This window comes from Dama dama, chromosome 5, assembly GCF_033118175.1.
Source record: "Dama dama isolate Ldn47 chromosome 5, ASM3311817v1, whole genome shotgun sequence".
Classification (NCBI taxonomy): Eukaryota; Metazoa; Chordata; class Mammalia; order Artiodactyla; family Cervidae; genus Dama; species Dama dama.
The window spans coordinates 18547199-18560144 of record NC_083685.1 but is presented as its reverse complement, the minus strand read 5'-3'; the positions used below and the strand labels follow the sequence as shown (position 1 = coordinate 18560144).

At 44.3% G+C, this 12946-nt stretch overlaps 1 protein-coding gene across 1 annotated transcript in view; it reads left to right on the top strand.

Moving 5' to 3' along the window:
• Positions 1-12495, top strand: part of ATP2A2 (ATPase sarcoplasmic/endoplasmic reticulum Ca2+ transporting 2) — a 58602-nt gene extending 46107 nt beyond the window's left edge. The window contains exons 12-20 of the mRNA XM_061141938.1: positions 1413-1535; positions 1629-1847; positions 2551-2886; positions 3952-4172; positions 4596-4798; positions 6577-6662; positions 6949-7082; positions 7649-7766; positions 7851-12495. Coding sequence (XP_060997921.1) covers positions 1413-1535; positions 1629-1847; positions 2551-2886; positions 3952-4172; positions 4596-4798; positions 6577-6662; positions 6949-7082; positions 7649-7766; positions 7851-8120 — 1710 coding nt within the window. The 3' untranslated portion in view covers positions 8121-12495. The remainder of the gene's footprint in view (positions 1-1412; positions 1536-1628; positions 1848-2550; positions 2887-3951; positions 4173-4595; positions 4799-6576; positions 6663-6948; positions 7083-7648; positions 7767-7850) is intronic.
• Positions 12496-12946: the final 451 nt, after the last annotated feature.

Sequence of the window (12946 nt, the reverse complement as noted above, 5' to 3'; positions counted from 1 at the left end):
CTGCAGGGAGCACTGGTTTGATCCCTGTAAGATGGACGTGTGGTGTGTGCCACCAACCACTGCGTGCCTCCCCCCCCCACAAAAAAAGACAAATAGATAAGTGATCTATCAATCAGATAATGTTGAATTTAGTGATTGTCCTTTTATTGCTCTGGCTGAGAGGATGGCTTCATTCCACTCACAGTTGCCTCTGTTGGTTGCTGAGGTTCTTTGGGGTTTTTACAGTTATTATTAAATGTTTGTCTGAATGAGGGGAAAATCCATGTAATTCACCACATAATTGAATAAAGGCAGAATATCATAAGATTATTTAAATCAGAAAAGGCATCTGATAAAATTTGATCTCAGTTTATGATAAAAACTAAGCAAGCATCTTCTGGTTGATGGTGTAACTAAACAAAGTTAACATTCCTAATGGGCAAGAGAATTTACTCTCAACATTTCTATTCATTGTAGTACTGGAAGCCCTAGTTCATGTAATAAGGTAAGAAAAAGAAAGCCAACAAAAAATTGGATAAATAAAGTATGTTGATTTTATGGTAATATGACTGTATATGTAGATAAACCAATGGAATCTGAATCTAAAGGTTAATTCTCAGTTTTTGTTTTACCTGAGCTGTCAGTTTATCCTCTCAGTCTCTCCCTCCCTAAAAGAGTCCTTTACTTGTTCTCCCCCCAACCCTGTCTCCTTGGCTGTATCTTCCAAGAGGCTCCAGGGCCCAGGCCTCGGCTTTTCTGTCTGCAGTTACTCCCTTGAACTCTTCTCTTCTTATGACTTTAAATACTGTCTCTGTGCTGACATCTAATATAGTCACTAGCTGTCTAAAAGTATTTAAAATACTGAAGTGGTGTGGTGTTCCTTGCCCTTCCTTCAGTTAATTCTTAACATAACTGCCAGAGCTTGAAACTCTCCATTGTCTTACTGTTTCACTTGTTAAAAAAGCCAGATGTCTTACAGTGACTTTCAGGATGCTACAACCTGCTTCTGCAACCCCTGCCATTAACCCCTAACCTTTTTTGCAAACTTGCTTCCAGCCGTGTTGCCCTGGAAGCTCCTTGAACTGCTCGGTCAGTCTGCGTATGTTTTCTCTGCTCACAGTCACACGTCCTTCATGTTTTGACTCATGTATTGCCTTCTCGGTACTGTATGTAAAACTGTAACCTAAACATAATTTTCTCTTTCTTGCTTATTTTTAAATTGTTTCTCCATGGCACTTATAGTCTACTTTCACACTCTAGTGTGTCTTTCCCATACTAGAGGGTAAGTTTTATGAGGGTGGGAACTTGTCTGTTTATTGTCTATTGCTAAATCTCCAGTGTCTGTCACGTAATAGGTATTTAGTGAATGTTTAACTGTTAAAAGTTTATAGAAATTGCTATCCAATAATATTCCATATATGTTCTCTTTATAGGTCATTAAACAATTGATGAAAAAGGAATTTACTCTAGAGTTTTCACGCGATAGAAAATCAATGTCAGTTTATTGTACACCAAACAAACCAAGCCGGACATCAATGAGCAAAATGTTTGTGAAGGCAAGTACAGCAGCTTGCAATTAAATGTTCTTACCAGGATTGTTATCCTGAGTGAGCCAGTAAATAAAATTGTTCTAAATCTAACATTTCCAGGGTGCTCCTGAAGGTGTCATTGACAGGTGTACTCACATTCGAGTCGGAAGCACTAAAGTGCCCATGACTCCTGGAGTCAAGCAGAAGATCATGTCTGTCATCCGGGAGTGGGGCAGCGGCAGCGACACACTGCGGTGCCTGGCCCTGGCCACTCACGACAACCCGCTGAGGAGGGAAGACATGAACCTCGAGGACTCGGCCAACTTTATTAAATACGAGGTCAGCCAGTGGAAAGCTTCACCCGCACCCTGCGCATTCATTCTGTTTAGGTAGCCTCCTTCAGTAAAAGGTCAGATGAGTCTTGCTTTTGCTGAGAAAGGGGTGTGGTTATTTGTTTTCCTGCGGGCCAAATGTATCATCTTTATAATTTAAGTTGCTGCTTCAAACATACACATTTAACAGTTTAATACAGGCCTATTACTTTCAAAGTACAATCAAGGCTAGAAACGTATTTTGCTGCTCTCATGTAAATTAAGATAATGTAAAAATCGGGGACATTTTCAGAATATTCATTAATTACTGACACATTGTTCACGTGGAAAGATTCTGTCTGCTTCTGCTCTTGGAGTTCTTTCCTGTTGGGTATGAGGCTTCCTGAAGCCTTGAACAGTGAAGTTTCTAGTTCAAATTTGATTACTATGAGTCACTGATTGGCTGCTGTCAATATGTTCCTATTCCTCAGTATATTTTTTCCTTATTTAAGAATATTATTAATGAAAGCTCAAGAATTTCTTTTGGTAACAAGAATGTAGTGATATTTTTGCTTCTGATTTATTAGAGTTAATACTATTCTTCATTGGATGTATATTAACATCAGTGGTGTGAATTCTGCCATAAGAAAATGCAGAAACCTTTGCTTTCCACACTAGGGGGAAAAAACTAGAATTTCCTGTTTTGACAAAAGGTGATTCTTTGACTGTAGACCAATCTGACTTTCGTCGGCTGTGTGGGCATGCTGGACCCTCCGAGAATTGAAGTGGCCTCTTCTGTGAAGCTGTGCCGGCAGGCAGGCATCCGAGTCATCATGATCACGGGCGACAACAAGGGCACTGCTGTGGCCATCTGCCGCCGAATTGGCATCTTCGGGCAGGACGAGGACGTGACAGCAAAGGCCTTCACAGGTCGAGAGTTTGATGAGCTCAATCCTTCAGCCCAGAGAGAAGCCTGCTTGAATGCTCGCTGTTTCGCTCGAGTTGAACCTTCCCACAAGTCTAAAATTGTAGAATTTCTACAGTCGTTTGATGAGATTACAGCTATGGTGAGTGTCTGTAGACATGTACAGGTAACACACTGCACAAATACAGCAGATTCTAATTCTGATCATTAAATTTTTAGTAATAGCTCCCATATTTGGAAATTCTTTTCTTGTCATGATATGGGCTGTTTCTCAAGGATTCTATTGGCATGCAAGATTCTGGGGAAGTTTAAGACCTAGAAGCCTGAATTAGTCACAGGAGAAGTATTTGTCATGGTTAAAATGTATGTGTTTTTATCTCACGTTTCTAAAAGCTGATTTAGGACATAACTACTCCGTACTCTATCACACATTGGGAAAACCTCCTCTGAAATGAGATGGTACTGGTGATGCTTTCTCTGAGAACAACCTGTTGATGAAGCATTTCCCATATTCTTTCCTTGCATATGATTTTTCACTAAGATGTTAACATTATGTCATGCTTGCTTTTGCTGCTTGTCTATGAAAGGTTTCAGTTTTTAAAACAATTTTGTTGCTGAAAACCAGCTGTTCTAGTTGTCTTCCTCTTTCCTCCCCTCCCCTTCTTTCTCCGAGGAAAGCACCATTCTGAATTCAGTACTGGGTGTTTAGTAAAAGTATAGAAAACACACACGGGAATGATAGTTTTGTATCTGTAGATGATATTTAAGTATTTTTGCCCTTTTTTGGCTGAAAATGGCATATTTTTGCCATGTAAATGGCATATTGTAGTTTCTGTATTTTTGAAGTCTGCGTTGGCTCTATTTGAGATTTATCCATATGGATACAAGTATTTTGTCTTGACTGCCATGTAGGTTGTGTTGTGTTTTGTTTGGTAAAATAAGTAACACAGATTGTTTGAAGTCCCTTTTGTTCTACTTCCTCTGAAGTGTCACCTGTAAGTTTTGTTTGGCAGTTTCACATTTCCCAGGTTAAAATGTGTTCTTTGACACCAGCTTACAAAAATGAAAACTCTCCCAGAAAACTTAGCTGCCCAGAGGTCCAACAGCTCCATTCATTCCCTGGCTTCAGGGTGGCCAAGTGATTGTTGGCAGTGTGTGTGTTAGGTAACGGGTGTGCAAATCAGTGGTGGGTTTCTTGGTCTTTCAGACTGGGGACGGTGTAAATGATGCTCCTGCTCTGAAGAAATCTGAGATTGGCATTGCTATGGGCTCTGGCACCGCGGTAGCTAAAACAGCCTCTGAGATGGTCCTGGCTGATGACAACTTCTCCACCATTGTGGCTGCCGTGGAGGAAGGACGGGCCATATACAACAACATGAAGCAGTTCATCCGCTACCTCATCTCCTCCAACGTTGGGGAGGTTGTCTGGTGAGTCCCTGTGAGACTGTGCGTTTCCCTCAGCTGGGGGTTCACGTGGCAGCAGCTTCGCTGTTGGTGCAGTGGGAGGGGTGGGCAGCTGGCGGAGGAGGTGGAGGCCTTTGTGGAGGTAAAGGTGCTTCTTCTGGCCCCCAGGAGGGCTGCCTACGACTGTCCCAGTGTGCAGAGGACACACTTGAACACAGAAAGGGGTTTAAATTAACTGTATAATACAACATAAGATTCTTGGCCTTCTAAAAGTTAAGTTAATTTGGAATTTGGGTATAATAAACGTTTTATGATTACTTGGGGGTAAAGTTATTTCAAGTAATCATTGCTGTCAACCGATTTTTATGGAAGAGGAGGGGATGTCGATGTTAAATAGTGGGCAAAAATAACTTGGGGTTTTTCTCTTCTTTCCTTGGGTGGACACAGTATTTTCCTAACAGCAGCCCTTGGATTTCCTGAGGCTTTAATTCCTGTCCAGCTGCTCTGGGTCAATCTGGTGACAGATGGCCTGCCTGCCACTGCACTGGGGTTCAACCCTCCTGATCTGGACATTATGAACAAGCCACCCCGGAACCCAAAAGAACCACTGATCAGTGGGTGGCTCTTTTTCCGTTACCTGGCTATTGGATGTGAGTATGGTTTTTTATATTATTGGTTTTTTAAAAAATACTATTTATTTGGCTGCAGTGGGTCTTAGCTGCGGCATATAGGATCTTTAGTTGCGTCATACAAACTCTTGCAGCATGTGGGATCTAGTTCCTGACGAGGGATCGAATCCCGGCCCCTGCATTGAGAGCACGGAGCCTGAGCCACTATATTATTGATTTTTAAACAAAACGTTTATGAGTCCAAACATGTCATAAATTCATCCCTTAAAAGCACATTTTTTTTCTATCCCCATATTAGGGTAGCAAAATATGGCAGCTGTCCTCTTTCAGGTTAATGAGCTGTGAATCCAGTTTGCAGTAAGGTTATCCCTCATTTTAGCGCTTTTGTTCTTCCTTTGGCCTTTTTGAATTAGGTTCTCAGATTTAACCCATGGGCAAAGGGAAATAGAGGGGCAACTCAGGCCTTGTATCACCAAGCTTCCCTTTCCCTAAGTGAGAGAAGGGTTCTGTGCATTTATCAGCAGTGTTGGCTCTCCTCCATGTGTTGGCACTGTCCACCTCATCCTGACCCCGGATGCTGCTGCTCTCTCTCTCATTTCGTAGGTTAGGAAAGTGAGGTCCAGAGAGGCTAAATGACCTCCCTAGGGTCCCATAGGGCTTCCCTGATGGCTCAGTGGGTAAAGAATCTACCTGCAATGCAGGAGACACAAGTTTGATTCCCGGGTTGGGAAGATCCCCTGGAGAAGAGCATGGCAACCCAATCCAGTATTCTTGTCTGGAGAATCCCATGGACAAAGGAGCCTGACAGGCTAGAGTCCAAAGGGTTCCAAAGAGTCAGACATGACTGAGTGACTACACACCCACAGGGTCCCATAGGAGACTTTTTCAGTAAATTGACATGACTTAACACTCAAAAGCATAGAACAGGAGGACTCTCAGCCAGCCAATACCCCTGCAGCACAGTTTATCATGTGTCTTCCCAGCAAATAGATCTATCTTATGTATTTATTTTCGCAAGTGATGGCGTGCTGTAAGCACCTGTATGCTGAGCCTCGTCTTCGCATTTTTCTCCCGCTTTGTTGGGTAGTTTTATGTCAGTGCACCACCTGCCCACTGTTGCTGCGATTGCTGGGCTAGAGGGTGTGCGCGCTTGGACCTTGAGTGGCTACTACTGCACTGGGACAGTCTCTTATTCTCAAGTCCCTGTGTTCTCTACTACCCTTTGTTGCTTCTTTGTAATTTGAATTCAGAAGTAATTGCTGGGGGGGTATAGTCTCAGAACTGGCTTTGAGCACTGTCAGGAGCTTGGTGTTCTGCACTAACTGCTCTAATGGCCTTTCCATATGAAGGTTCTGCCAGGCCTTTGATGGAGCAAAGACACTAGAGTGTAATTGGAAACCTAAGTTTGCCAAGCAATCATGGAGGGGCGATCTGGTGCTCTGGCACAGCGTGGCATCACATGGAGGACAGGTACCTGCAGCCTTAACATACTGGCTGCTGGTCAGAGAGGGCATGACTGGTGTAAAGGTCCTCCCAATTCTAGTCGTTCTAGTAGGTTCTTTCCTTCGCAGATTCTTAAAGGAGAAGCTGCCTGGTTCTTTTGTACCACAGACATCCCCTCATTGTGGAGACCCTCTAACTGCTTTAGCTGATTCAAGTTAGCAGGTGTTGGTGGCGGCACAGGCTCAGTGACACCACGTCTCTGATCTCCGTCCCAGGGGTTGGCCCGTGAAGCAGTACCTGCAGAGATGCTGCAAGCTGTAGAGCCCCGTGAGCATCAGTGTCCTATCTGTTCCCAGGTTACGTTGGCGCTGCCACAGTGGGTGCTGCCGCGTGGTGGTTCATCGCTGCCGAGGGTGGTCCAAGAGTCTCCTTCTACCAGCTGGTAGGTAGCCACCTTTCTTTCTGTACCTTAGATGCAGATGCATTGTAAGCCTTAACATACAAGGGTGTCCTTGAGCTCTCTGTGGTTTGAATGTCTATCAAATACTCTTAAGAATTGAACAATAAGCAGTTGCATCTAAGATTGTTCTGAAAGACCAGGGCTTCTCTGAGAAATGGGGTGAGATCCTGTGTGGGGCTTTGTTCTGGGCTTAGTGTGGAATTTCTGTGTGGACCTTGGAAATATGTCTTTGGCTGATTGGGAACTTGGTGTCGGGCTTTTGTTGCAGAGTCATTTCCTACAGTGTAAAGAGGACAACCCGGACTTTGAAGGCGTGGATTGTGCGGTCTTTGAATCCCCATATCCAATGACAATGGCGCTCTCTGTTCTAGTAACTATAGAGATGTGCAATGCCCTCAACAGGTCCGTGAGTCTTCATAACGTGCTGGGGGGTTGTGTGTGTGTGTCATGGTTGATTGAGAGTCACAGGAAAGCTCTGCCCTCCCCAAAAGGAAGAACAAGCAGCACCGGTTTTAAGAGCTTAAGTCATCATCGCCTCCAGGAAGCAGTGGGAGTGCTTAGCCACATGTTCCTTAAGAGACGGCAGAGGCCAAAAATAGGGACTTCAGTGCCCACAGGGAAGGAGCTGTTGCCCTTTAGCATCAAGACAAACGGTATCATCTAATTATGCCAGTGACAAAAATGGAAATTTCAAAATAGCCTAAGTGTCAAGGGCAATTGAGAGCAGCTTTGAACCCACTGAAATAAGATCACTCTGCCAAAGCCTAGATTTAAATTGAAGTCTGTCCTACATCTGAACGTCATTCCTTAACTTTGCCACCATAGAAACTTAATACAGTTAGGTCAGTGGGCAATGCCACGGCAGCCATCACCTTATTGAAGTGTGGTTTCAAACATACTCTGTCAGTGAGGGCACATGCCTTTGCCCTCTGGCGGGCACGTTTCACCTGCCTTTCCTTGTTCCGCAGCTTGTCTGAAAACCAGTCCTTGCTGAGGATGCCCCCTTGGGAGAATATTTGGCTCGTGGGCTCCATCTGCCTGTCAATGTCGCTCCACTTCCTAATCCTCTACGTGGAACCCTTGCCAGTAAGCAGTGTGGGGAGCCCGGGCTGGGGCCTGTCTGCCTGTCCAGCAAGTTGGGGAGCTTGATGAGATTTCTTTGTGTTTCAGCTTATTTTCCAGATCACACCTCTGAATTTGACCCAGTGGCTGATGGTGCTGAAAATCTCCTTGCCTGTGATTCTAATGGACGAAACCCTCAAGTTTGTGGCCCGCAACTACCTAGAACCTGGTAAAGAGTGTGTGCAACCTGCCACCAAACCCTGCTCGTTTTCGGCATGCACCGATGGGATCTCCTGGCCCTTTGTGCTGCTCATAATGCCCCTGGTGATCTGGGTCTATAGCACAGACACTAACTTTAGTGATATGTTCTGGTCTTGACTGACAGTTTCGCATAAAGAAGATGTTTAACTTAATCAATTAATTTTTTTTTATTGTTTAAAGCAACTGTCTATTTCTGCTGAATTTTCACATGAACATATTGGCTGGTGAAGGAAGTTTCATATTCTAGATTTTGTTTTGCTTTTTCTGACTCCAGTGGGGCAAGATTTTCCTTTTTTATACACATAATTAAAGTGTCCATTGACATGTACAGAGAACTAACACTATTTTATGCAAATATTTTTTTGTAGATGAAAAAAAGCATGTACAGTGTTCTGTTTAATACTCATCCTTGTAAAAAAAAAAAAAATAGTTGAGCCAGCAGACATTGTCAGCAAATTAATTGGCAGCAGATTTTAGGAAATGAATGTGTGTGGTTTTTTTCTAAAACTAAATAGCATGTATTGTGTCTTTTGCATGATCATCTGGATTTAATCTGAGATCACAGTCTGATTTTTATTCATAAGCCAATTTTTCTGCACTGAGCAGAGTACTGCTACCTCAGTCAGTATTTTTTGGTTTGCCACCCCCTTCACCCCTCAGCCCTGTGTTCACCTCCACCCCCACCCCCACCCCGCTCGGCTGCTTCTCCTGTAGGGTTTTGATGGTTCTGTTTACATCAGTCTTAACAAGAGGTATGCTTGTTCTCGCTTGTGCAGAAAACATTGTTCCAGATTCAATCGACTGGGTTCATGTCCCCTCACATAGTTTTTAAGGTTATTTATTTAAATGTCTAATGTATTTTATTGTAACAGACATTGTTTTGCCAACATTGCCTATTTCAGTGGCACTTCACAATCTAGTTTAAAAAGAAAAATAAAACATTTTAAATGGACAGAGAAAAATAACCGTCTTGTTTTTAACTATTAAGTGGCTTAGTTCTCTTAGATTCTTCTTAGCTCAGAATTATTTACTGTGCTGAAGGGGAAGAAGGATCCTGTTCTGCTGCATAGGTCGTTGTAGGAATTTCATTTTTGGTGTATAGGCACTAATTGTCATCTGTGATACATTTTTATGCAGGTTTCTGCTGGCCTATTTTAGCCTGGTGTAGAGGACATAAGGGCGTGTGTGTGTGTGTGTGTGTGTTTTGTAAAATCTGTAAATAGCACATGACCAAATGAACATATTGTATAGAACTATTTTTATTTGAATGTGGCACTAACCACCACCATTGTTACTATGATAAATGTTTGCGCATGTTCGAGATCAGTCTTACCAACAGTGTATAAGTCATTAACAGTCCTAACTGTGGTGTTTTCCTCCAATGCCTTCCAACATCCATCAACTAACGTGAGTATGCCCTGGAATTTGGATGCTTTAGCCTAAAGGTGACTGCCACTAAGTGAGCTGGCTGTATAGACTGATGAGTCAGGCGCCCTGAGAGGGGCAGGTGCACGGTACACCACCTGTGGGCTGGGTGGCTGCTCTAGACCCCGCCACTGCCTTGGCCAGTGGCACAGCCAGGTGTCAGGGTGAACCTGGGGGAAGACAGAGTAGTTCTGCTTTGGTCAGACTGACAAACCTTCACAAATGGGGATTCACAGAAAAACTTTTCAGTTTCTGTTTCTTTGATCTTTGTTAGCGGCAAGGACTGGTCCCGGAATCTTGCTACCTGGATCATTAAAAAGCAAGTGAAAGCAAGTAACTGAACCAGTAAACTCCTGCATCATTTTGTTCTCCCCACCCGGCCACAGCACACGGCTTGCAGGATCTTAGTTCCTGAAATTGAAGTAGGGCTCCAGCAATGAGAGCAGAGTCCTAATCACTGGTTTACTGGGGAATTCCCTGGTTCATTTTTAAGTTGGTCATCTTTTTCCACCTTCTGGGTCACATCCTTTGTAGCGAAGACTTGTCTTTTCTCTCCAGGGGTACGTTAAAGCAGTTACTGGACCATAGCCGAGCATTAGCCAAAGTGAAGGGCGTAGGCAGTACATAGTCATGCTGGTAGCTCCCTCCACATGAAGCCCCCGGTGTTCTCGTGGGTACCTGAAGTCCCGGATACAGGGCCACCTGAATAACATGTAAATGCTGAGAGCATGAGGAAAGTTAACAGGTATCAAGCAGAAGAGGGTGCTGCCAAGTTTGAGAGGTTTCCGTGTACGGCGGGTAGAAAGGGCACATGAAGACAGATTCTTAACGCAGAGTCCTGGTCTGGCTCCCTGAGGCCTCAGAGGAAAGGGAAGCTGGTTTGCTTGGCAGAGAATATAGGAGGTACGTTTTGCCAACTTTAGCATTATGAATTGCAGAAAGAAACAAGTTGAGCAGATCAAATGCAAGGAGTGTCTTGGCTGCAAACCAAACCAGGATGTCTGAGCTTGTTGGGTGGGGTGCTATTCAATGGTCAACTTTTCCTGACTCAGTTCCTTGATTTATTGGCCTTTACAAAAGAAAGTGAATGGCATGGGTGGCTGCTGCCCTGTGGTTTCTCAGCTTCAGGCCTGTCCAGCCCACAGGTGGCTTGGGCACCCACTTCCCTCAACCCAGACAGCTGGGACTGGGGGAGACCCGGTGCTACAGAGCCTTAGCCGCTCTGCTTCAGGCTTTGCCGCCAAAAACCACGCCTGCACTGGCACTTCCTTGGTAGCTGGTGCTGCTGTGGGCACACCCCTGGCCCCTGACTTGCGGGGAGCAGGAGTCCAACCATCCTCACCAGGTACCTGCAAGGAAGGCAGTGTCAGCCTCGCCCTTACTGCACATGGGCGCCCAGGCAGCTCCTGCCTGAAACTTGCTCCAGGCTCCTTCCTGTCAGCAAGTGGGCTGAAGGCCCATCCCCTCAATGTTCCGTTTTTTGCCACCCCATACCCAGACTGACCTCTTTCCTTTGCCCAGGAGATGGCACTCTTACGTGTTCCCTAAATGGGGTGCCATGCCAGCAACTCCTTCTGCATCTACACAGAGCAGGTGGCACGCCGGGCAGGAAGACTGCACGAGCTCAGACACAAGCAGGGCAGCCGCCACCTTCCCTCACACGTGGCTGCTTCCACTTACCTCAGACTGGGGCTCAGACCCCTGAATGTCCATGTGGTGGGCAGACCTCAGGAATATCTGAGACCACAAGCCTTAGCTCAGTGTCTGCCAGGCCCGCTGTGTTCGCAGTGTGCATATAGCACATTGAAAAACCACCACCCAGCAGTTAACAATTGAGGGTAATCTGCAGCCTTTTTTCTTGAAAGGGAACAGTGATAAGCAGTTCCCCTTCTACGACTGGGCCTGGCTGGGCCTGCAGCCCAGAGGCTGGTCCCAAGGGAAGGAAGGGATGGGAGCTAGAGGCTTGGCGCTAATTACCATAGTGCTCACTCTGCTTGGCCTTCCTCACCCCCTGCACTGCTAACCGAGGACTTTCTCAACTTCTATTAAACCTGAAGCGATTAAGTGTCTGCCTGGTGGGATACTCTAGCCAAATGACCGGAGGGACCTGTGAGTTAATCAGAAATGCTGGTCAGAAATCTTAAAAGATCAAACTGAACATTCCTTTTCATCTGTCACTATTAATCCCAGTCTTAAATTAGTTATTCTAACATTTCCTCCCCATATTTCATAAAGCTGATTTCCTCTCTCTTTCCTTTTCAGCAATACTGGAGTAACCGCTTCCTAAACCATTTTGCAGAAATTTAAGGGTGTTCGGTTGCGTGCATGTGCGTTTTTTAGCAACACATCTACCAGCCCTCTGCATGATTGATGTTGGGGGGAAAAGAAAATTAGAAAAAAGTCCCCAACTTGTTGTGTATTATGTGGAGGAAACGTGTATTACCAGTGGGGTTTTAGCTTTTGAATCAAAATAGTAACAAATGTACAATTTAACTTAATGAATCAGAAAGCCTCTCCAGAGAAGTCTGGTTTCTTTGCTGCAAGAAGAATGAGGTTCTGAAACCTTATCCAAGAACTTAGAAGCCATCAGCCAAGTCTCCGTATTTCTCTGTGCAAAATATCATAGCTTAAATAAATGTACAATATTCAATTGTAATGCATGCCTTCAGTTGTAAGTAGCCAGATTTCTCTATGGTGTCATTGAAACATGCTACTTTTTAATTGGCCCTGTACAGTTTGCTTATTTATAAATTTATTGAAAACACTACAGGTGTTGAATGGTTAAAAATGTAGGCTTCCAGTTCATAACTTCAGTTATTTTCCTGAGTGTGCAAACAGCTATTTTGCACTGTATTAAATGTAACTTATTTAATGAAATCAGAAGCAGTAGACAGATGTTGGTGCAATATGAATTATTGTGATGCATTTATATCAATAAAATGCTAAATGTCAGTTTATCACAACGCATGTTTGACTTTAGACTGTAAATAGAGATCAGTTTATTTCTGTGCTGGTAACAAGCATTGCACAGACATGGTTTCAGGTAAATAAATCTATTCTACGATAAGTTTGCAGCGTGGTGTGGACTGTTCTGCGGGAGGCGCAGGTGGGTGGTGTGCACCGAGGGCCTCTGGCCCTGGCGCCTGAGCAGTTGTGCCCTTGGGCAGACAGAAGGGACAGGAAGTTCCTGTTGACTCTCTGCCAGGAGGAGAGCAGAGGGGTAGAAGGTCTGCTTGTGTGACATGAGAGCTATAAAACATGCCTGCCCTGGTTCTACCGTCTCAAGTATGAGGAAGCATGTGTGTCATCAGTGGGGTTTTCAGAGATAATTAACATGATTTAAAAGCTGTCAGCAGCTTGGGAACTATAGTGATGGAGAGATGCTTGTAATACTCATATCAAAATTAAAATTCTGTACATTCCCACTAGATACAGAAAAGAACTAAGTAACTCAGCTATACTCATTTTTTAAGTAACTGAAATTAACCCTACATATATGGGGGGAAAAGACTTTTGGG